The 25006-nt window shown below is 45.3% G+C and overlaps 1 protein-coding gene across 2 annotated transcripts in view; it reads left to right on the top strand.

Annotated features, from left to right (window-relative positions):
* Window positions 1-25006, top strand: part of AKT1 (AKT serine/threonine kinase 1) — a 159571-nt gene that overhangs the window by 132108 nt on the left and 2457 nt on the right. For both annotated transcript variants that reach the window (XM_054970862.1, XM_054970863.1), the window contains exons 9-13: window positions 892-1017; window positions 1422-1550; window positions 14599-14813; window positions 17198-17285; window positions 24779-24881. In XM_054970862.1, coding sequence (XP_054826837.1) covers window positions 892-1017; window positions 1422-1550; window positions 14599-14813; window positions 17198-17285; window positions 24779-24881 — 661 coding nt within the window. The remainder of the gene's footprint in view (window positions 1-891; window positions 1018-1421; window positions 1551-14598; window positions 14814-17197; window positions 17286-24778; window positions 24882-25006) is intronic.

Below are 25006 nucleotides of genomic sequence, written 5' to 3'. Positions count from 1 at the left end.
TGCTCATTATGAATTAAGAACCCTCCACTTTTGGCGAGGGGGAAATGTGTTCAGGATTGCATGGAAAGGTGGTCGGCATTTGTCCCAGGGAAAGTGGTGAATTAATTTCCCCTTTCTACCCCAGCGTTGCGAGTCAGCTTCAAAGGTAGTGAAATCTGGCTTCCTGACCTTCCAAAGTGATGCAAGCTTGTCTTCCCAGTCCAAGCCGAGAGGCACTCAGAGGAGTGAGGAACTTATATATGACAGTAGACTTCCCCTTCGTGTGCATAGCTCGACCTGCACACCGGAACTCCAAGCCAGCAAAGGTTTTGGAAAACTATACTCTTTTCAAGTGTATGACTTGTAAAGCCAAATTGGGAGGGAACATTTAACAAGTAACTAGTTAGAAACAAAATGTGTTTCGGTAGTTTAATTAGTGTACTATAAATGTATTCTGGGGCATGGTTGAAGTTTGCAGTCTGAGTTTATGGAGGACAACAGCATGTACCATATACCTAGAGTTGCCAACTCTGGGACAGGAAATTACTGGAGATTTTGGGGGTGGAGCCTGGAGAGGGTAGGGACCTTAGCAAGGTATAATGCCATAGAGCCCCCCCCCCAAGCAGATATTGTGTCTATGGGACATGATCTTCATTATCTGGAGACCAGTTGTAATTCTGGGAGATGGCTAGGCCCCACCTGGAGATTGGCAACCCTACATATACCAAATTTCTATATACCAAGAATATGCCCTAGAACAGACTATGGAGGGGGGAGGTCCTGTGGGCAGCAGAGGGCTGTGCTTGAGAATATATGAACTCGAGTCACCCCCCCCCCCCCCCGTTTTTTGGTTGTGTAATTTTGCCATATGCACACCATAGTCTGAAGTTAGCAAATGGTTCTTCCTTGCAGTTGTTCTTCCATCTATCGCGGGAGCGAGTCTTTTCTGAAGACCGGGCCCGCTTTTATGGGGCTGAGATTGTATCGGCGCTGGACTACCTACATTCAGAGAAGAACGTGGTCTATAGAGATTTAAAGGTATAGAGAGAGGGTGGTGAGTTTTTGGAGGCCAGTCCAGGCTTAGTTCTCTCAAAAATTCCTTCAAAACAGGCCGTGGTGCTTAAATCCATTAAGATCCTTGGAAAAATAATATAATTTTGATCTCTGGCTTGCTCTGCTGTCTGTCTTACAAGAACTGGATGAGATGTGTATGATGAAGTAGATTCTGGCTCAGGGACATTTCTGCTAAATTCAATTTGTTACTGTTATCACAAGATCTGTTGTTGTTTTGGCTACAGCAGAATGATATGACTGTTCTTTTGGAATGAACACGGAACTTTAAAAAGAAACTTCTTGTTTTCCTGCTTGGGATTTCAGTATTGTTCCTCTAACGACAAACCTTTTTTCTTTGTTGTGGTTCTTTCCCCCCTTTCCTTTTGAAGCTGGAGAACTTGATGCTGGATAAAGATGGGCACATAAAGATAACGGATTTTGGGTTATGCAAAGAAGGGATCAAGGATGGAGCGACGATGAAGACTTTTTGTGGCACGCCCGAGTATCTTGCGCCGGAGGTATGTTAATTTTGGGATGCCTTGCACAGCTGCAGTTGAACCGAACGGCTTGGATCCTGTACCTTTGCTCTGTGCACTTCTCTCTGGGTGTTGTGAAGACTGCCCTCTGCTGTGGAACCCATTTCTTCTGAAGCTAGACACTTGCACCATCCGTTGTTTTTCAGAGAGCACCAAAGTATCTATTGCAAGAAGAACGTGCCTATTGCTAGAGGACTGTCTCTACAGTGCCTGGAGAAAAGTGCAGATAGAGCTGAGATACAGGATCCAAGGCATACAGAAGATGCTAAAGTCGTTCCTAATACTCTTTTATGTACCTACTAGCCACCTGTCTGGTGTTACAACAAGCTGGGTGTGTGGAACAGAGGAAGCACACACTTCCCTGCAGTGTCCCAAGCCAGGACACCCAAGCTAGAGGCCACATGCTTTCCTCTTTTTGCACCAGTGTTCTTAAGTGCAGGGCTTCCACTTAAGCGGGCCCGTTTGGGCATTTGGCAGGATCTCTGCTCCCATCCTGGACCAAAGACAGGGCATGAGATACTAATGAGTCGGAGTGTACACTGAGAACAGTTTTGTTATAACTTCAGATCCGGGCTTTGGGGCAGGAGGTATTTTTTACAGTGATTGCATATTTCCAGGTAGGACATTATGAGTTCAACTTCAAATCCATGTGTTTTTTTGGGTTCCAGATTCTGGGATCCTTATTTTCAATGGAGAATGTATATAAGGGTCAAGGGCAGCTGTCTATAAAGATAATGGCACCAAATTTGCACACAGAGCCCCCACCCCCTCTAATCTAAAGCCCCCCCCCCAAGTCTGAATCAAATTGAACAAAGGGGGTTGCTTTGACAGTCTTCCAAAGTAGCTATGTCTGCATTTATTTCATTTCCCCACTCTTACAGTAACTGACATTTTTTAAAACTTTCCCAGTGAAAACTCAGCATTTGCCATCATTCCTTTCAGAAAATGAGGAAATCTTTCATTGCAGACACCACTTCTGGTCAGTCTGCTATTCCCTGGTGGGGGGGACATTTGGGCAAGGGCTAGAGTTGCTGTCGTTCAACCAAAAGACACCAAAATCGCAGTGGAGCTTCTTCTGTCTATCCACTGAAGAGCCCCCCCCCCAGCTTTCAGGCAAATTGGACAAAGGGTTTGAATTCTGCAGGTTCCTGAACATAAGAGAAGCCATGTTGGATCAGGCCAATGGCCCATCCAGTCCAACACTCTGTGTCACACAGTGGCCAAAAACCAGGTGTCCTCAGGAGGTCTGCCAGTGGGAAGGGACACTAGAAGCCCTCCCACTGATTGCCCCCCTTCAAACACCAAGAATTCAGAGCATCACTGCCCTAGACAGAGAGTTCCATCTATACCTTGTGGCTAATAGCCACTGATGGACCTCTGCTCCATATGTTTATCCAATCCCCTCTTGAAGCTGTCTATGCTTGAAGCTGCCACCACCTCCTGTGGCAGTGAATTCCATGTGTTAATCGCCCTTTGGGTGAACAAGTACTTCCTTTTATCCGTTCTAACCCGACTGCCCAGCAATTTCATTGAGTGCCCACGAGTTCATTCTAGTTGCCCTTTTCTGCACTTTTTACAGTGCTATAATATCTTTTTTGAGGTGTGGTGACCAGAATTGTACACAGCCCTCCCTCCAGCCATTGGAATTGCCCTTCCATTATTTACTATGCGGGCATTATTTACTATATTATACTATACTATATTATTTACTATATTTACTATGGGTGCATGGGAGGGGGCTGGAATCATTGTTTTTCAACCAAATGTCACCAAAATCACAGCAGAGCTTCTTCTGCCTGTCCACCAAAGAACCCCCAAGTATCAAGCAAATTAGACACACAGTTTGAATTCTGCAGGCTCCTGTACAAGCCTAGATGTTCTACTTTCAGAGGTGGGGAAATCTCTCCACCCTATAAGGAGGGAGGAAGGAAAATGGCCACTCTCTGCTGCTTGGAATTGGCTGGGAGAACTCTGCTTCTCCCTTGCAAGGATCTGAATGGGAGAAATGCCATTGTCCAGGAAATCAGACTCAAAAGGCTCATGCTACATGGCTGGTAAAGTACTGGAACTCTGGGAAAAAACCACAGATTTTTTTCAAAGAGTGGGTTTAGTGATTCTGAAGCAGCCCTGATAAGTGTTACCACTAACATAGTAACCCCGAAAACATTTATTTTCGTGTTTTTCCGGCTTGGGAATTCTGCATTGCACACCCCTACTAATGAGATTATTCCCTACATAGCTGTGTGGCTGTTTCTAGCGGTACCCAATTAGCCTACTCACCTGCCTTGGGGCACTGCTGGTACCCAGCTCCAGTGGCAGCTGTTGACTGGCGCTGGCTTGCTTCCTCTCTTGGCTCTTGAGAAAAAAGGAACGACCTCCTTGGCCACACTCAAATGCACCAAAAGCTTGGGAACTGACCGTCAAATCGGTTGCAGCAGTTTTATGATAAAATGCAGTCTGGCCTTCTTTCTCTTTGTAACTAAGCAGTTGTTGAAAGTCATGTATGTGCGACATCAGACGGGCCAACAGATATAGAAGGGGAGCAGGACGCTGCACCTACTTTCCCCTACATTTCTTTGCCCAAACATGTGCCCAGTACTGTACCTGTGCAGAACTGTATATGCATGGGTGCTGTCCTCCTTATCGGGAACATTGGGAAAGCAGGATTCCTGATAAACTTGGATATGACACTTAACATGTGTATAGTGCTATCCCTCCATTTGGATGTGTGTGTGCGCCTATATAAGCGAGCAGTGCCAGCTCATTCACTCCTCTTCTTCTCCTCACCTGTGCGTCGCTGCACACACAATAGTAAGTCACGTAATTGCGTATGGACTTGTTTCTAGATATTCGGAAATCTTTTATAGATACGTATATATAGATTTTCTAATAGTGTTCTTGTAGCAGGCATTGTTTTCTTTTTTTTCTTTCTGTTTGCTTTTTTATTTTTTTCTGCTTTGCACCAATAAAATAATAAAGCAGTTTTTAAAAAGGGTAATCTTAAGATTCTCTGTTGCTGGGTGTTTCGGCTAAACGTTAGGAAGAACTTCCTGATAGTTAAAGCAGTTCCTCAGTGGAACAGGCTTCCTTGGGAGGGGGTGGGCTCTCCTTCTTTGGAGGTTTTTAAGCAGAGGCTAGATGGCCATCTGACAGCAATGCTGATTCTGTGAGGCTCGGCAGATTATGAGAGGGAGGGCAGGAAGGGTTACATCAGCGCTTAGTTCTCGTGGCCCCTTCTTACATGCCCAGGGTAAGGCCAATCGCCACCTTGGGGGGTCAGGTGACAGTTTTCCCCAGGCCAGTTTGGCCAGGGATCCTGGAGGTCTCTTTCTTTCTTTCTTTCTTTCTTTCTTTCTTTCTTTCTTTCTTTCTTTCTTTCTTTCTTTCTTTCTTTCTTTCTTTCTTTCTTTCTTTCTGCCCACTCTGTTTCTTGTGCTCAGCGATTTGCTTTTTCTGCAGGGATTGCAGAGGAGCTTCCATACTGTGCTATAAACCATGATTTCTCTTGGGCTTTCCCTCGAGCCCTTTTCAATCGGTCTTAAATTCAACAATGAAAGTTTTGCAGAATCCCATGTAACTTTCCCGCGGGTGTTGGTACTCATTGGCACCCTTAATAACAAATCTGTGCGCTAACGTAAGAGTTTTGAGTTCATGGATTTTTTTTTAACATGAGATCTGTTAAGAAAGTTGAAGGACCGACTTCAGAACCTTCCATGGAGATAGATCAAGATGGGTAGCCGTGGTAGTCTGTAGCAGTAGAGAAGAGGAGGAGTCCAGTAGAACCTATAAGACTAGCTTTATCTGCAGAAGTGAGTTGTGACTCACAAAAGCTCATACCCTACCACAAATTTTGTTAGTCTTATAGGTGCTACTGGACTCTTGCTCTTTTCTACAACTTCAAAACATGAAAATTCCTTCTGTTAGAGCAAGGCACTCGCTAGTTTGACATCTTGTTTCCAGCAGTGATCAGCTGGAAATTCACAAGTAGGGTGCAAAGGCAATAGATCTCCTCTGTTTGTCACCCTCCCCCCATCAGTCTTTGTCAACACACAAACACACACACACACACACACACACACACACACACACACACACGGTATTCATACTATTTCTGAACATGCAGATTTTTTCAAACTATCGTAGGTAATGCTTGTAAGCTACGAGGGTTTCCGCCCTTTCTTTCTCCCCTTCTTACAGTTCCTTTGGCCTTGGTTTCACCGAGCTTGTTCCATCCCAAGCTTGTTCGGATCTTTGTTACCCAGCTTGCTCTGTGGTTTACCGTGTCTGTGTACAAAAGCTTCGGAGGCCTCCGGTGATGGCTTAGCATTCAAACCATCCGGAGGACATGTGAGCGAATGCCCTGAGTAGATGAAGCCGCTCAGCTGGAGGAAAAAAGAGAGCGAAAGAAGTGGGGCTTACGGTCCTGTCATCTGTTTGTAATCGGAGCCCAGCCCCTGAGCCTGTTTGTACAGTTGCCGCATAGTTGTTTTAGGGCCATGCTGGAATTGGGTGCATAGATGGCAGCGGCTGCCCAGCATGGCCTTTGATGTGTCAGATGTATCGGTCACCGAGGTGTTTACAGCTGTTGTGCCTTTCCTTGTATATTCCGCCCGCACAGCTGTTCGGAGCTGTCGGCTCCCTACCTGATCAGCCACTTATTTTAATTTTAAATGACCTTTTTCTCCTCTAACCTTCCAGTCACCCCTACCTTTTGGCTGGAAGATAGCCCTTAAATATCAGTAGGGAGAGAGAGGCAGAAACAGAGATAAAAATATTACTTGCTTTTTTGCTTGCTGTATTCCAGATTCTGATGTGCTCGTGTCAGCATTTGTGGTATGTAGTACCCTTCCTAGTTGGACTCCTTCTTTATTGCCAGTGAGTCTTATGTTTTCTCTCCACCCTATGACCTCTACCCAGCAGATTCCCTTGACACTCTGGGCAGTAGCTTTTGCCCATATTGGGTTAGCTGTATGATCCAATATAATGAGGAGCAACTTGGCCATTGAGGGCCCCCTTGGCTTTTGCTGCCGTGAAATAACACCATCAAAACCTGTAAATTTTGAACGCAGCAATAAAAGCATTGGGATTGACTACATCTTTGGTAGTCAATCTCAACAAAGGAATAAGGCATTCTTCCTCGTCCTCACCACATCCTAGAGGCAAAGTGGATTCCAAGTTGTATAACCTGGAAGCTCCCCGTGATGATAGCTGTGGTTCAGTGGAAGAACTTCTGCTTGGCATGCAGTAGGCTGCAGGTTCAATCCCCAGCATTTCCAGTTAAAAGGACCAGGCAGCAAGTTGATGTGAAAGACCTCCACCTGAGACCCTGAAGAGCGGCTGCCAATACTAACTTGATGGTCTGACTCAGTATAAGGCATGATTGCCTTCTCGCATGTTTGAAGATCTGCCTTGACATACAAGCGGATACAATGGAGCATCTTTGGTGAATCTCAGCTGGTCAGGTGGGAGAGGCAGTTCTTCAGAAATCTTCCCTGAAGCATCTTAAATGGACCTCTCAGAGTGTGAATTGGAGGAGCTGTTGAGGCCTGTTGACCAAGAACCTTTGATTATCTCCCGCAGTGACAGCCAGAGAGGCTAGTTATGGAAGCATTCTCTGTTAGGGTGGAGCTGTGACTCAGTGGCAGAGCAACCACTTTGCACACAGAAGGTCCCAGGTTCCAGCCCCGGCATCTCCAGTTAAAAGGATCAGGTGGCAGGCGATGTGAAAGACCTCCACCTGAGACCCCGAAGAGCCACGGTCCATCAGAGTAGACAAGATTGACCTTGATAGACCAATGGGATGACTCAGTATAATGCAGTTTCGTGTGTTCTTGTTAAGGGCAGCAACCATGGCTCAGTAGTAGAGCTTCTGCTGTGCATGCTGAAAGTCCGCAGTTCAATTATCTAGTTGAAAGAATCAGATAGTAGGGGATGTGAAAGACCCCCTACTTGAAACTCTACAGAGCCAGTGACAGAGGAGAAGATTAGGTCTATCAATACCTCTTAGCCATGACCGCTAAATGGGTCACCACGTTCAGGTTCCTCTGACTGCCAGCCACTGTGGAGGGGGAATCCCAAGGTAGGAGTGGAAGATGTAGGACACCTAAGCAGGCCTCGATCTGGTCAGCCCTTGGGTGAACTGTATGCACACTGTCCTGAGACCAAGTGATAGTGCAACGTGCAAAATAGCAGGGGAGGTCTGCTGTCTCATCCTCTGCTTGCGGACCCCCTAGAAACTTCTGGTTGGCTCCTGTGGGAAATTCGATGTGAAATTTAGGTAGGTTCTAGCTGACCCAGCAATGCTCTTAATACAGCCTTACAGAACAGGGACGTCGCAACATTGACTTACATCCCATACTGTTATCATCAAGTTCATCGCTTCTTGTGGCGACTGGTTCGGTGGTTGATGCAGCCTGTGCTCGGATTGGGATTTAGTCGTGATGGCGGTTCCATTGCTGTGACTTCTATGAAGTCAGTGGGCTTGCGTGTCCAGGGCTAAAGCCTGTTCTTGAGTTCAGGTCTCGTCGTCTTGCTGCGTTGCTCCTCAGAGAGCTATCACTCCCACCACGGTTAGCCTGCAGCCATTGATAGGCGCCTTTTGGTTGCAGTTGCGGCAAAATAGTTTCATAATTAAAAAGAAAGGGAGATATACCACCCCCACCCCCACCAACACACTTGTTTAATGGGGCTTCAGAGATTGTTCCAAGGTACTTTACGAACTGGGAAAGATCGGGCCTTGGGAAAGGCTATTTGGATGCTTGCAAGAAAGCGGGCAGGATTTTTTTTTTTACCCTTTTCCTTCTACTTACTGATGAATCTTCTAGAATAGCAGGCTGGTTTTATTTGAAACCGCTCCTGGCCCAAGCCTGAGCGAGAGGGCCCTTTGCCGGGAAAGGGCATGGCTGGCTGATAGCGGGCTAACTGCATTGTCACACAATCCTGCGTACGCCGCACGACCCCTCGCTTGCTCATAAAGGATGATGAGGCTGGCTCCTGGAATCCTGGCAGACGAAGCAGCTGTGTTGGTCTTCTACATATATGGGGCAGCTGCAAAGCCAGCTGTCGCTCGGTGCAAATCATACGGCAAGAGATGCTGTAAATAGACCTGCGTGGGGTAATCTAATACCTGGCAGCCTCCGGCTTTTCATTTGCAGGCCCTTTTCCAGGTTCCAGTAATTTTTTTTTTTTCAATGCAGCATGCTAACCAGCAAGCGGACACTAAGGCGCGGGTGGAGGGGAGCCGAAGGAAGAGCAAACATTAGTTTGCTGGTACGTTTGAGTAGCTCGACTTTTTGCAATGGATTTAGTTCCCTGCACTTGCGAGATCCATCCTGGTCCTTAGCAAATACACTCTAGGGCGTCTTCTGCTTGAATAGCCTAGTTTTTAAACGAAAAGCTTGCAGATCTCGTTCTTACAACATGGGTAGAAGAATGTGGTACTCTGTGGTAGTAACCATTTAGCAGCACCACCGTGGAGGTTTTTACTGTTTAAACTGTCTTGCTTTTCATCAATTAATTGACTTGATTAGGACAATGGTGGTTTAATGTGATTAATTTGTTACGGCTATTAAAAGATGAGTTTATGTTCTTGTTTACAAGAAGTCTGAAATGAGAACAGGCTTATTCAAATGGCAGCGAGTAAAAATGCAAGTAAAACAGAGTAAAACAATAAAATAGCAGTTGTTGTGAAACTTTGGTGGATGTAAGCATCTAAAAACCAACACGCAATAAAACCCAGCTGTTAAGAAATAAAGACTGGCAATACAGATTTCAAAAGAGGATTCGTTGGGAAAAAGAAATCCGAACTCGCCCTCCAGAACATGGATAGCTTTTGGAATTTCATAGTCTGGGAGCCACAGCCAAAAAGGCTCTGCCCTGCATACCTGCCAACCTGATTTAATGAAAACATGCCGAGCAGGGCACCACCAACCACTCTCATAGACAAGGTGCAAACTCATGTGGCGGATATGTGCTCTGGGTTCAGCTATGTAGCACTTTAAAGGACTGTGCCAGCCCGTGGGCCTGGAAATATCAGCAGCCAGTATAATTGGGAAGGGGCCCTGGCTCAGTGGTAGAGCATCTGTTTGGCCCTCAGAAGGCCCCAGGCTCAATCCATAGTATCTCTAGTTAAAGGACCAAGCAAGAGGTGATGTGAAAGACCTCTGCCTGAGACCGTGAGACAATACTTATCTTGATGGACCAAGAGTCAAATTCAGTATAAAATAGCACCATAAAACTGACTAGCCTGTTTTTTTTTTAATTCTATTAGTCAGGGGTGGGATTGGGCTCCTCCTAAAGGTGAAAGTATATTTGCAAAGAGGGAGTCCAGGTAATCCCGATCTCATCAGATCTCAGAAGCTAAGCAGGGTCGGCCTTGGTTAGTATTTGGATGGGAGACGCTAAGGAAGACCAGGCTGCCTGTGCAGAGGCAGGCCATGGCAAGCCACTTCTGTTAGTCTCTTGCCTTGAAAACCCCAGCAGGAGTCGCCACTCGCCGTAAGTCGATTACAGCTTGATAGCACTTCCCACAGCCACCACAATCAATACGGTAGTCTATTCCAATGAAGACCGCTTTTAGTTCAAAATCTGTAATAACTAAACTGATGAATCGCATCAATATTTTCAGTATGAATCTTTTTAGCACCTGCTTTCCCAGGTAATAAAAGAAAACTGGCAGCTTGTGAGGAAAGAATGTGAACTGCTGTTCCATGCTGGGCCACTCAGTGGCACAATCGGTGGCTAGCCCACAGTGGCTGTTGGGGCGCCTTAAGGAGATGAGTGAGCAGGTCTGCGCATGAGGATTAACTCCCCGCATCTGGTAGTCCGTGGTGTACAGCTGCCTGTGGAAAAGCTGAAAGGTGGATCCTACAGTGATCCATTCCTCCAAGGGCAGCTCTTTATCCCTGGCACAGGAAGTGCGGAAGGGAGAACGCCGCTGTCAGTCTATGGAAGACAGGATACTTCGAAGCTGACTCCCAACCCTTGCAGCAAGAAATCCAGGCTCTTGAGTAAATGGGTTTTTATTGAGATATCTTGGCTTCGCCATACGTATGTCCATAAGATACACAGAAGCAATTAAAGGTGTCTGGCTGTACACAGGTTCCTTGTGAAGAATGACGCACTGAGTACACGATACACTATAACTACCCCTCTACATGTCCCCCACCCGCTTACCCATCAAGCAGGAACGTAATCAGTAGCAGGATGGGAGTATCAGGACGGAGCTACCCCAAGGCCGCTGCGGTGAGCCATCCGAGATAAGGTCTCCGCCGTACTGGAATCTGGAAAACAACAGGGGAACAGGTGCACGAGGCTATTGCAACATACTAGCTAGACTGTGGGACGGTATGGCGGGACTGTGGGCAACAGACCTGACAACCGCAATCTGCAGAACAGAACCACAGGATCCAACCCCGAGATTTCTCTCTCGACCACTGTGGTCATTATGGCCGGTCTGTTCTACCAGTCATTTTAAGGTCCATCCGGGCTAGCAACTCTTGTTGGCCGCATATCCAAGAAACTAACAGTTATGTGAAGCAGTATTCCTTTTTTCCTTTGTCTGAAAACTCCTTGGAGCCTTGGGCCTGCTTGAGAGCCAGTTTGGTGTAGTGGTTAAGAGTGGTGGGATTCTAATCTAGAGAACCGGGTTTGATTCCCCACTCCTCCGCTTTAAGCCAGTGGGGTGCCCTTGGGTCAAGTCACAGCTCTCTCAGAGCTCTCTCAGCCCCACCCACCTCACAGGGTGATCGTTGTGGGGATAAAAATGACATACTTTGTAAACTGCTCTGAGTGGGCATTAAGTTGTCCGGAAGGGCAGTATATAAATAAAATGTTGTTGTTGTCATGCTCTCTCGAACGGCAGTAGTTAAGTCCGACAATAATTTCAGTGAAGTACTAAACTGGATGTGATGCTGGGACAATCCTCGTGACACTCAAGTGAAGTTTTTTAAAAAATAAGTGCTAAATAGGAAAATGGAGGAGCCCAAGTCGAGGGCTCCAATCTGCTCCGTTTTAATTCAGAACCATGTGCTGTCTGAATCAGCCCTGTGCACATATTCAGAGATTACACATATTCCAGAGCCTCTTCAAGTGTGACTCTCAGTTGATGGGTTTTTTTAAAATGAACTCTTTAATGTGGCTGTGGCTGCTAGAACACACTCTTACGTACTGGTTTCACTGGCTGATTGTATTTTTGTTTGCATCAATGGGGCTTTCCCCCGCCCCTATCCGTTTCTTCCAAGCTGCTCACAATTTTACAGGTTAGATCTTGCCTTTAATGCTTTCATCCTTAAGTGCAAAACCACCAGCCATTTTAAGCTGTCCTTCAGAATACTGGATAACGTTTGTCCTCACTGCCACCACCCTTTCCCGATTCCTCTTTTAAAATATTTTCTCCAACTCTTATGCCCCTTTTCTGGCCGAGTACCGCAAAACAACAGCCAGTGTGGTATAATGGCTTAGACTGACAGACTAGGATCTGGGCGACCCAAGTTTGATTCCCTGCTCTGCCACGGCAGCTTGCTGGGTGACATTGGGCCAGTTGCAAATTTTCAACCTAACCCACCTCACAGGGTTGTTGTTAAGAAAAATGGAGGAAAGGAGAATGATGTAGGCCACTTTGAGTCCCCATTGGGGAGAACGGCAGAATGCAAATGAAGTAAAGAAATAAAAACACATGCTGATGGTTCTAAATGGGGGCACGCCCTAGACACTCCCCTCAAAAAAGCAAGACTCATATGGGTAGAATCTAGAAATCAGTTCTTAGTTTTTATCCATATCTAGTAACACATTATTATTTAGGAGCTCCCAAAATGTCGGGACTACTAGCTGATGCTTTTTTGCAGCTCAGCAGCTGCCACCGGGACCCAGACAGTCAGGGTCAAGAGGCATTTTGGAACGTTTTCAAAATCACTGGCTGGTTGCTTTCTGATGCCCTCCAGTGAAGGATGATCTAAGCTCTCTGAGTTTTAACGTACTTCAGCAATTCTGCTATGTAATAATAGGGCCGACTCTTTTAAGGCGGAGAATCTGCCTCCTCGTCTGTGTATTTTCTGTGTGCGTCCCACGCATTCCACATTTTGGACACTTCGTGCGTGTCATTTTTCTTTGACGGAGCCGCCATCTCCGAGTGGGGAAAGGTGTGCGTGTGTGTGTTGCAGTCGACCACTTGTGAACTGAGAATTTGCCACAAGTTCATGGTCCAACTGTTCTACCCCCCCCCCCACACACACACCCCTAATGTTACATTTTGTTCCCATCTCGGTTGGCAGTTTTTGTGAGGGAGGGGGAAGATGACATTTGTCAGTGCTATGGTTTTCTTGCATGAGCCCCCATTTCTGTCCTCTACTGTGAATAAACCAAGTTGGCAACACGTATGAAATGGGCCCCACAGTTAGTATGAGCATTTGCCCTTCTGAAAAGTTCAACTTCTGCTTTCGGTCAGCGAAAAGAAAGCTTATTGCAGCTTCATTGCTTGCAAGGGAAAGTAATGGGAAATCCGCAGGCAGAGGCAGCTTTTTAAGTTAACCAGAGAAGAAGTGTTAATCTGTTTGAACTAGTCTATGCCTCCATGGCAAGTTTCTCTACCCACCCTCACCTCTTGCCCCCCATTGTATTGGTTAGAACTAACGGCATGGATCCATTGAAGCTTTTCCACAAATGGCAGGATTTCCATCTGTGGTGTGTAACTTCTTCACCCCCCCCCTCCTGCTGCAGCTCAAATTTTTCCCCTCCCAAAATACTGCTCCCTGTCCCCCGTGGCTCACATTTGGGGGAAGAATTTTGGGCTGCAGCAGGGAGAGGTGAGGAAGTCGTACTCCACAGATGGAAAATCTTCCATCTGCAGAAATGCTTCAGCGGATCTCATAGTTTCCTAGCAGAAAGAGAAATGTTTTCACTAAATATAAATGACTAGTGATGTTGCCGAACTTTCCTTTATCTTCGCTACGCTTGCTCCGTTATTATATTTTGTTTTGATTCCATTGGCTACCTTAGGTAGAGGTTGAAACTTCCTTCCTAAATATACAGCATTACCGAGCATTAGGAGGTTGTGTTTCAGGTCCACTTCACACATTTGGGAAGAAGAGGTGTGTCCCTTCAACCTGTCTTCCTTTGAGGAAGAGCCAAATAACCTTTTTTTTAAAAAAAAAATCATTTTTATTAAATAGATTTTTCAAATACATTGACTATTTTAACACATTAGACAATAACACACACTGTAAATAACTTTGTTGATTTAACCATATACATAGATCAAACTCTTCTAACTTTAAAGGTGCTTACTTTAACTTATTTTGTTTTGTTGGTTTTGATATTGTGATGTTTACAAATTAGGCTGGTTTTATGAATTAAGGATAGTTTGATCTAACTGATTTGGAGAAAGAGCTGGTTTTGAGAGAGCAATGTTCTGCCTCATCCGCAATGACTCTGTTTAGCCCCTTGGTCTAGATAGGTGACCAGCAGAAAACTGAAGACGAATGGGTTGGAAAAAAGATGTTGGCAGGTCATTTATATCTACTCAGGAGGGGTGGGGTTGGGCTGAGTCATCCTGTAAGAGTTTCCCAGGGTGTGGAATGCTAATGGAGGGAAGCTTCACTGTATCCTGAGGAGGTTCTTTAGCATATGGATTGGTGCTTGATGTGCTAATCTTCTCTGCAGAGCTATTGTCGGGTATAGAGTGTTTTGTTAGCCTGGTGTTTTTCAGGACTGGAAACCATGCTCTATTCATTCAAATCCTATTTATGGCTGTATGAAATAAAGGTGTGATCCTGGCCTACTTGAAGAATTAATGACAGCATTGGAAAGGCTGGGAAGCTCCTGCTTTGTATCCACGGACCCAGGTTCAGTCCCCGGCTTCTCCATTTGAACGATCCTATGTTGGCAGACGATGGGAAGGACCTTTCTTGGCCTGAGGCCTAGGAGAGCTGCCACCAATCAGAGTGGATGATACTGAGCTACGTGGGCCAGTAATCTGAATAAGGAAGTGTCATATGGCATGTAACCTAAACTTCTGTTGCTGTACCCTTTCCAGGTGCTGGAAGATAATGACTATGGGCGTGCGGTGGACTGGTGGGGTTTAGGAGTCGTCATGTATGAAATGATGTGCGGGCGGCTCCCTTTCTACAACCAGGATCACGAGAAGCTCTTTGAACTCATTCTCATGGAAGAGATCAGGTTCCCGCGCACTTTGTCACCAGAAGCGAAATCTCTTCTATCAGGCTTGCTAAAGAAGGATCCTAAGCAAAGGTGAGGCCCCTTTTGGCATTTGGTCTCTGGAAATTAGTATTTCGCTAGATGCTCGTCCTTGGAATTAGGCAGCATTTTGCCAGCTACAGAAGCCCCTTGACAGGTATCTCGCACATGCAGGAGTATTGTTACTTTTTTAGAAAATCATGTTAGGAGAAATTTCAGTTCTAAATAAATACTGGAACAGTACTCCCAATCTACCCTAACCTGGATAACCCAGGCAAGCCCGATCTTTTCAGATCTCATAAGCTAAGCAGGGTCGGGCTTGGTTAGTATTTGGATGGGAGAACTCCAACAAAGACCAAGGCAATGGCAAACCACCTCTGTTAGTCTTCTGCCATGAAAACCCCACCAGGGGTGGTCATAAGTCAGCTATGACTTGACCGCACTTTCCACCACCATCACTCCAAATCATGCCCTTTCTGAAGGAAATTAAAACAATTTTTGAAGTGTGTCTCCAACCCATCCAGGAGCAGGGAAGGAGAAACAGCACACCTCAGCCCCCAGCTGGTCTGCATTGCATTGCAGTGCACTGTTTTTTATAGTAGAAGACCTGGAGCGTGGAAGACAGGTCTTACTGCCAAAAAAAAAAAAAAAGTGGCCCTGTAATATTTTTAAAGGGCCAACATGCTACAAACACATTGGAGGGGGGCGGGTATGCTTTCTCTCCCTGCCTCTATGACATAATTCCTGATCCTGATATTTTTGGGATTCGAAATATCAAGTTGGGAATCATCAGGGGTGGCAGTGGGAGACTTATGCAGTCAGATAATGCCAATCCAGCATAGGAAATATCGGGCTTTTTATTGGATTGGTGGTATCCAATCGCACGCTTCTCGTAAATACCGTCACCTTTTTGCCTAACATAAGAATCAAATCTAAGCATGATGTACAAAACACTCTCATGTGAACATCCAGTGTTTAAAGTAGACAACCAAGATGTTAAAGAGTCAGTGAAGTGTAATTGAGTTACTGTCTTTTAGCCTAGTTTATTTCAGAAAGTTGTAGTAAGGGTAAAATGTGACTCCTGACATCAAAATCTAAAAAAATACTGTTTTTTCCCCCCAGGTACACATCCCTAGTCCCCAGTACAGAAACAGAATCCATATTTGATGGGGTGGAGTTGGGAAGAGTATTCAGTGTTATTCAGGTCTCCCTTGAGTTTTTCCGGGATTTTGAAATTATTTGGATCCAATTATTTCCTGTGTAGAGGGAGGGCTGGAGCGGCTTTCAACCAAATGATGCCAAACTTGCAGAGCACCTAGCGCTGTCTGTCCACTAAAGATTTATACCTACTTTTCTCTCCAATTGAGTCTCAAAGTGGCTTATAAGATCATTCCTCCTTAGTTTTATCCTCGCAGCAGGCACCCTGTGAGGTAGATTAAGCTGAGAGAGAGAGAGAGTGACTTGCCCAACTGTTGAGCTACCTTGGCAGATTGGGGATTCCAACCTGGGTCTCCCAGATCTTTGCCTGACGCTGTAGTCACTACTAGGGGTTTGCACCCAAAAAAGATTCAGTTCCTGCTTCAGGTTTAGAAAAGTGCTGCTGCTGCTTTGCCTGAAGCTTTCCAAAGTGATACAAATCGCTTTGGAAAGGTTTGCTTCAGGATTCCCGAATTGGCTCAGTAATGCTAGGGCTGATTCGGGAATCCCGAATCTTTCCAAATCGGGTCCGATTCGGGTTAAAAACTCGAATCAGAAACCCAAAGTGCACATCCTTAGTCACTACTACATTCTGGCTGAATTCTGATTTCATTTTTAGATTGCAAGAGTTATTATTAATTATCTTACCTGTCACATTTTTATCCCGCTCTTCTTCCAAGGAGCTGAGTACACTCTTCTCCCATTTTACCATTACAACAACCCTTTGAGTTTGATATAGCTGAGAGGAAGCTGCTAGCCCAAAGTCACCCAGTGAACTTTATGGGCATAGCTTCGAACTCTGGTCTCTCCAGCTCTAGTCAGCCATGCTAAGTGCTAGAGCACTAGTACCAATGGTGGTGTTTCCATAATATGCACAGTGTGCTAAGTGCTTTGAAAATCTGGAAGAGGCGCCTGCCCTGCTTCATTGGCTTATATGAGACATTATTTCCAAAGGCTGGCTGGTTTTTTATCAAGTTGTTGATTACTTGTTTATACTGTGCTTTAATTGTTTGCATTTTGCTGTGGTTTTGGTATAAAGCAGGATATAACACATTAAATATATAAGTAAATAGGCTGCATGACGTCTGTGTTGTCATTTAATACTGTCATTTTTACACTGGGCAAAATGTTTCCCCGTATCAAAAAACCCCAATGTAGTATTTGCAATATAGGGCATGTAACCATACAAGAAAAGGACGTTGCTAAGCTCTAGTCTTCTTGTCTTTTTTTCCTCCCCACAGGTTAGGTGGCGGACCAGATGACGCCAAAGAGATTATGCAACACAAATTTTTTGCCGGCATTGAATGGCAAGATGTATATGAAAAAAAGGTATGTAATCCTAATCTGTTGTTTCTAACCCATCCTTCCTCTACAGAAATCAACACAACGTACATAGATCTTGTCTTGACTTTTTAAAAATCTACACGAAAAAGCTACACGACAACCCTGTGACATAGGTTATGGCTGAGAGAGAGTGACTGTCCCTTGGTCACCTGGTGAACTTCACGACGTAGTGGGGAATTTGAACCCAACTCTCTTTGGTCTTTGTCTATCACTCTAATGGCTGCACCACACTGACTTTATGTATCTCTGATAGGGTTTGTCTGTTTTATGAAATGTTTTGATGTCTTTCATGCAACATTGCCTCTCAGGACAAGTCCGCAGCACAGTTTTAACTGGGTTTGATGGCTGTCTCCTCTCCCCTGGGAATTGGAGGGGAGGTAGGAATTGCTAGCCCTCACCAGGATAGCTCAAGTGAGCCTGATCTCATTAGATCTCAGAAGATAAGCAGGGTCGGCCTTGGTTAGTAATTTGATGGGAGACCTCCAACGAAGACCAGGACTGCAGAGGCAGGCAATGGTAAACCACCTCTGTTAGTCTCTTGCCATGGAAACCCCACCAGGGTTCACCATATGTTCGCTATGACTTGAGGGCACGCTCCACCACCACCAGGAAGTCTCAGAAACCCATGCCAAACTCCACTGTTTTCCATGACAGGAAAATTGGAATAAGGTTGTTTCCCGTCACCCCACTCCACTAATAGTGGTGCCATTCTCCGGTGCTTGGAAAGGTGGAAAGAATTCCTCCACTTAAAGCCAGAGGCCAGTACCCCCAAAAATATTAAATGAACACCATCTTGGTGAACAATCTGCCGGGAGACTTCCCACATAAGCCTCGTTCATTTCAGTGCAATTGATCCCAGATTGCAGTCCTGCGTCCAGTTATTTTAACCCCCTTTCAAAGTGTGTGGGCTTTAATCTCATAGAGCTGGCTACAGGATTGTATCATGGAGGGATCCAGTTCAGCATGTAATACAGCTGCTTTAAGAACAAGTTTCTGTGTATCGCTGCTTAATTCCAAAGTTAGGTAGGACTTTTGCTTTACGCTTTAGCGTCCAGTACATCAATATGGGAGAGCCAGATTGTGAAATCAGAACGCTTCTTTATTTATTAGAGAATTAAGATGCTCCTTCTCCATAGACGTGACTCAGAGTGGTTCACAACAGTAAAAACGATGCAATAAAAATCATAAAAACAACACCAGAGGAATGATCAGTACAAACAGGTTGGGGCATTAAAAAAAACACAAAGCAACATTCTGCAGTCATAAAACAGTCCACTCAGACCATAAAAACAACTTTTAAACAGATTTTTAAAAGATGGAACCCTTCCCTTTTACTGGTTGAGTAATAGAATGGCAGATGGCCAATTAAAACCCGCTAAATCTGCGCTTAGACCCGGGCAACCTGTTAGCATCATCTCCGTAGCCTGACATGAGGAGCCATAAATCTGCATTCCCACCCGCAGCCCAAATGTGAAATGTTTACAGCACAAAATCTTGATGCAGAAAGCATGTATAAGCAAATGTTTTCCTGTTGCACCCATTCCCAGTACTTCACTCACAGTTCTGCAACTAAGACATGTATTTCACTTGCGCGCACATTATTCTATCTTCTCTTGGGTATTCAGTGCTTTGGGGCACGCACTGACCCCACAGGATTGGAGTACCGAGCTCTGGCTTCTTCATCCATGATGACCCGTTAAAGAACGTAAGAAGAGTCCTGCTGGGTCAGAGCAGCGGTCCATCCAAGTCCAGCATCTTGTCTCGCACACTGGCCAACCAGTTATTGTGGAGGGTCAGCAGCAAGGTATAGAGACGAAGGCCTTCGCTGATGTTGCCTCCTGGTACTGGTATTCAGAGGTTTACTGCCTTTGGTCACAGTGACTATTAGCCACGATAGACCTGCCCTCCCCGAATCTGACTAACTCCTTTTTAAAGCCATCTATGCTTCCGGCCATCACTGTGTCCTTTGACAGCGAATTCCACATCTTAGTCACCCAGTATTTTCCGTTTGTCCATTCTGAATGTACTGCCCATTGGATGCCCTCAAATCCTAGTATTTGGGGAGAGGGAGAAAAAGTTCTGTGTACTCTTTGTATAATTTTATAAACAAACCTCTGTCATGTCCTGCCTTAGTTGTCTCTTTTCTAAACTGAAAAGTCCCAGACTCTTCAGCCTTTCCTCATAGGAAAGATGCTCCAACACCCTGATTATCTCAGTTGTTCCCTCTTCTGTACTTTTTCCAGCTCAGCAGTGTCGTTTTCGAGATACGGTGACCCAAAATGGTCATGGTGTTCCAAGCGAACGAGGCTGCACCACAGATCTATACAGAGATTTTTTTCCAGTCCTTTTCATAATAATCCCAGGTTTAGAGTTTGCTTTTAGAGTTTGCCAGTCACACACACAAGCCACCACTTGATGCTATGGCCTACATGTGGTGGACAGGACGTGCCGGCCAGCTATTAGGCGCGAGAAGTTCTTCCTTCTGCACCCCCCTGACCTGTACTTAATTTCCCCCTTTATACCAACCACTGTACCCCAAACATACGAAGTTGCCATAAACCTGATCCACCTAGCCCAGAGTTGTCTGTCCTTAATTGACAGCTGCTCTCAGTTTCCAACTGAGGTTCTTTCCCACCCATGCTGTTTGAGATCTTCTTAACGGGAAATGCCAGTAACCTCCGGGCTGGACTGCTGTAACACACACTGCTTGAAGTTGCCCTTGAAGACAATTCAGAAACTTCTGCTGGCAGAAAAATTGAGGTAGCTTGTTAGCTGGAACAAGCCATAATATGCATATTATACCTGTGCCTAGAACACTTTGCTGGCTGCCTGTTTGTTTCTGAGTTCAGTTCAAAATGTTGGTCATTACCTTGAAAGCCATTCATGACCCAGGGCTCACATATCTATCAGGCTTCCCCTTGCGATATACTCCTTACTCCAGTTCGGTGTAGTGGTTAAGAGAGCGGGACTCTAATCTGGAGAACTGGGTTTGATTTCCCACTCTTCCACTTGTAGCCAGCTGGGTGACCTTGGGCCAGTCACAGCTCTTTCAGAACTCTCTCAGCCCCACCCACCTCACAGGGTGTTTTGTTGTGGGGATAATAATAACATACTTCGTAAACCGCTCTGAGTGGGCATTATGTTGTCCTGAAGGGAGGTATATAAATGGAATGTTGTTGTTGTTATTAGTGGCAATTACACTCTGTGGATCAGGGTCTATTGATGGTGAAGACCATTACTGCCCGTTCCAGGGCATGTACTGTATTGGCCCTTATTTTGCGGAATGGCCTTCCCAAATCTGTTAGGACCCTCCCACTCAGCCACACGTCCGCTTTGTTACTTTTTCAGAGGCTTTGCAAAGCCAGATTGTCTAAAGGGGTTATTTTATAAGCGACCTGGCATTTTTAACAGATTAGCATGTATGGACTGAGTTAGCCTTTGTTAAGTGTTGTATAACAAGCTGGTTAGATTGTTTTTAATCAGTGTTGTAAGTTAACCCACGTGGAGTCTTTTCTTGGAATAAAGGCGAACTAATGTCATAAATAAATGGAAAACCTGGGGCCTTCTGTCTGATGACATCTGCTTTGCCTCTTCGCTTCCCTTTCTCTTGGAAGCATGCAGGGTGTGCTTGGGCGGTTCAGAAGCCCATCTGATACTCCAAATGCACAAAGATTTATCATGTCTTACAAAGTTCCCAGCGCTGCTTCCCCTGCCATAGCTCTGGTCGCTTTTGCCCATGCTGTCGCAGTTGCTCCCTGCCTTCCTTCCTCTTCTGTTGTTGTTTTTTTATATCGTGAATTTTCATTTAAAAATTGACCAGCTGAGCAGTTCCTAAAAGCACAAGCAAAACTTGCGAGGTCTCCTCATGGTTGCTTGAACGTGTGTGTTGCATTGCGGATGTTCCTTGTCACCACACTCCCGTTTCCTCTCTCTTCCCTCTCCACTTGCCCAGTTCCTGATTATCGTGTGGCTCTCTGCCGCCCTCTAGTGCACTCACCTGCTTATGGCGTCTGTAAGCCAAAGCGAAAAGAGTCCAGTAGCACCTTTAAGACTAACCAACTTTACTGCAGCATAAGCTTTCGAGAATCACAGTTCTCTTTGTCAGATGTGTGAACGAAGTGAACGCATCTGACAAAGACAACTGTGATTCTCGAAAGCTTATGCTGCAGTAAAGTTGGTTAGTCTTAAAGGTGCTACTGGACTCTCTTCTATTTTGCTACTACAGACTAACACAGCTAACTCCTCCGGATGTGTAAGTCAAAGGTGAGCTTTTGCGCTCCAGCAGATGATTCAGGCTGTGTTTTTCTTTCTTTCTTAGCGATGGCCTGAATTTAGGAGGCAGCATCATTCTTCCCAAGCAAGTTACCATTACTTAATCAAAAATGCCTTCTGCAGATCATGTAAGATGGACAGTTAGATCTGCCGTAACCTTTTGATCCCCACCAACAGTGCTGAATTATAAATGTACAGAAGAAAAGGGAGTCAGTGTTCCGGTCATGTCTATCTGATTTAGAGACATTTCTGCTGTGCCCCATAAATGCATGAACAACCAACTTGTATCATGTTGAACTCTTTTTTAATACTTTTACAACCTTTAAATAAACCCTCTCTCTGTTTGCAAAACTTCTTTTGGATATCATTGTCTGTGGGGAGGTTCTGTACATGTTTACTCAGCTAGCAGTCCCTCTTACTTCAGTGGAACGTGCTCCCACTAAGTGCATCTTGGATTGCCGCTGCCTTTCTTCATTCGGAGCTGCTCTAGCTGTCTGTGCTTAGATTGAGTGTTTAGCTTTATTAGTCTCCAGCCTGCCTCTTCCATGTTGTGATGAATGCAGATTTGACATTGCTGGCATGTGGACCGGATTGGGAAATTGTCCAGCGTTTTACGAGTACAGAAAGTACTTTTCCTATCGTTGCAGTCGTGCACAATTAATAGACAGAAATATAACACCAGATTAGGGTATTTTAAAAAGAGGATTTTGTTAAAATCTGGTTAGCCACTGAGCTGCCGTCTTCTGCAAGAACCTCTCCCTCCTTTTCACGAGAAGATAGCCTGGCCAGAATCCTTCCAAAGAAGGAAGCAATGCTGTGCTTACTAGTAAAGCCACTCATGGCCTGGGGCTTGTGTATCACAAGGACTGGCTCCCTAACTTAACCACCTTTGCTTGTCACCACTGCAGTTCAGGCAGTGGCCGGCATGACTTTGACATGCAATGCTAGGTCAACGGTGGTCCAGGATAGGGCCTTCACTGGACTGGCCCCCTTACCCGCCAGAGTGGATTTATGCATTTAAGACTGACATGAGTGGAAAATGGAAGCCGATATGCAGTTGCAAACTGTGGTTTGGGCTTTAACCTGGGTTGCATCTCTGTGGTCCAGTTCTGGTGGTGTTAAACTCTGAACAGTAATTCTAGACGTTCCTGGGTTAGCTAAGTCAGTTGCCTGCTTTATAAAACGGACAATATCATTGTTTTAATACTTGTATACTTTTCTGCATGTGGCTGCTGTCCTTAAATCTTTGAGCGTAACCATCTGCCCTTCTGATGGTAACCTCCCTGAGAATATGTATCCCACCCCCACCCCTAACTAAACATTTTAATAGGTCAGCAAAATGCTGCCAACCAGTCTCAAGCCTCAGGATAATTTGTCTTCTCCTTGAGTCTTGGACTTCTAAATCAGCCACATGTTAAGCAAAGCTCTACTGGCTCAGATCTGACCTCTCTCATAATCCGTTATAGCCGTCCAAGCAGTTCAGTTCCCGGACATAGAGAATCACACCTGATTTAATGATACCAGGCTTCTGTTTGCTCAACCCGCTTCTGTAATGTTCTGTGTAATGGTGAGGAAAAGAATTTTCTTTCCTTCCCTTATATCTTGGGAAGTGAGCTCTGACTCAAGTTAGTTCCCTACTGAAATATTGTTGTTAATCTCTGTAAAGTGTTGTTAAGGTGCCTCCTGTTTTGTTTTGCTACACTAACTTACATTGCTATTCTCAGGAGTTATTGCTTGTTCAGCCTGAGGGTCCATCGATTCAGGCCTCCAGCCACACAGAGTGGCCAACCAGTTACCCAACAAACTGGGCCTAGAGGTCAAGGACTTCCTCTGTGCTGCCTCTTAGCACTGGCAGTCAAAGACTTGCTGCCTCCAAATAGGGAAGTTCCATTTCATCACCATGGCTAGTAGCCATTGGCGGACCTCTTCTTCATGAATCTGTTTATACCTCTTTTAAAGTTATCTTTAAAAGCCTAAGAAAAGCTGAGCTTTGCCTTCGTCCAGCATCGCCCTTCGTGGGAATCGATCCTGTGCCTCCCGTTTGTCACATGGGTGCTTTTCCCCCAGTGTGCTGTGGGGCGCGACGAAGTCCAGCCATCATTTAGAAAGCAAATGGGAAGCAACTGAAAAGCCAACCCTGCCATTAAGTTAAAATGAAAGCTGCCAAGCAAGCTGGCAGTCAAGAGAGTGAGCGAAACAAAATTCCCATTGTAGGATGGATCGGGAGGGGAGGACTAATTAGGAAATGGCAGGCAGAACGCTGCTTCAGGACGATCGGCAGGGCAGCTGAGGACCTGATCCGTCGCTTGGTTTTAAAGGATTTGCTTTAGCTAATATGGTGGGTTGGTTTCCGTTTCTGGCACAGGGCCTTTTAAGAGAGATACATGAAGTTGAGGGGGGCATATAGGGAAAGAACTCTGTGTGGGCGGGAGTGTACACACACATTGGTAAACCGTGTATATCCATAAATACTCATAAAACGGCAACCACAAATAGGCTATGCTGCAGTGCTTTTAAAAAATGTTTCCTTTTCTAAAACTCACTCTGCTGGCTTGTGGTTCCTTGTTCCACTGTTCTCCCTTGCTTCTCTTAGCACCCCACCTGCCGTGTTCCACCTCTGTATTGTTAATAACACATACATTTATGCTGTGTCCTTCCCAGCCAGGCTTCTTTTGTTTCTCTGCCCTCACCCCACACTCAGTTGTGGTTGCTGCCCACAGTAATATAGTAGGTGTAGTGAGCGTTGCGCTGAGATTTTGGATGGCCAGAGTTAAATCTGTGCTTCAGCTATGGAGTCCAGTGGTACCTGAGAGACGAGCACCGTGTATTTCAGCATAAGCCAGAGGTCACGAAAGCTTATGCTGGACAAAAACTTGTTAGCCTGTTTTATTTTGCCTCTACAGACTATCACAGTTAGCCAGTCTGAGACCCATGAAGTTCACTGGACGGCTTTGGGCCTGTGTCTGTCTCACGGTTCCTGCCTAACCTACCGTACGGTGTTATTACGAAGATAAAAAGGGTGGGAGATGCCATCAATATTCTGAGCTTGTCAGAGGAGGGGTGAAATTATGTGCATAGATTTTGGAACTTCCCCTATGTAGTTTAGAGTCAGGCATGATGCTGTCATTCTGGTGTATAGCTGTCCTCGTGGACCTACTGTTCAACATGCTGCAAACTCATGTGTTTGGATTTTGTTTGTTTCCCAGCTGGTACCTCCGTTTAAACCACAAGTGACGTCTGAAACGGACACACGTTACTTCGATGAAGAATTCACAGCACAGATGATTACAATCACACCCCCAGACCAAGGTAAAGGTGTAGGCAGCCTCCTTTTTGTGATTTGCCAGATTTGTGTTGACAAAATAGTGGCAGGCGGTGACTGAGTGTGCTTGGTCCTGGAAGAAAAATCTAAACACTTGTATCTAAAAAAAATG

Source organism: Eublepharis macularius, chromosome 2 (assembly GCF_028583425.1).
Source record: "Eublepharis macularius isolate TG4126 chromosome 2, MPM_Emac_v1.0, whole genome shotgun sequence".
NCBI classification, from domain to species: domain Eukaryota; kingdom Metazoa; phylum Chordata; class Lepidosauria; order Squamata; family Eublepharidae; genus Eublepharis; species Eublepharis macularius.
The sequence above is the reverse complement of the archived record's forward strand: the minus strand, read 5'-3'. Positions and strand labels throughout refer to the sequence as shown.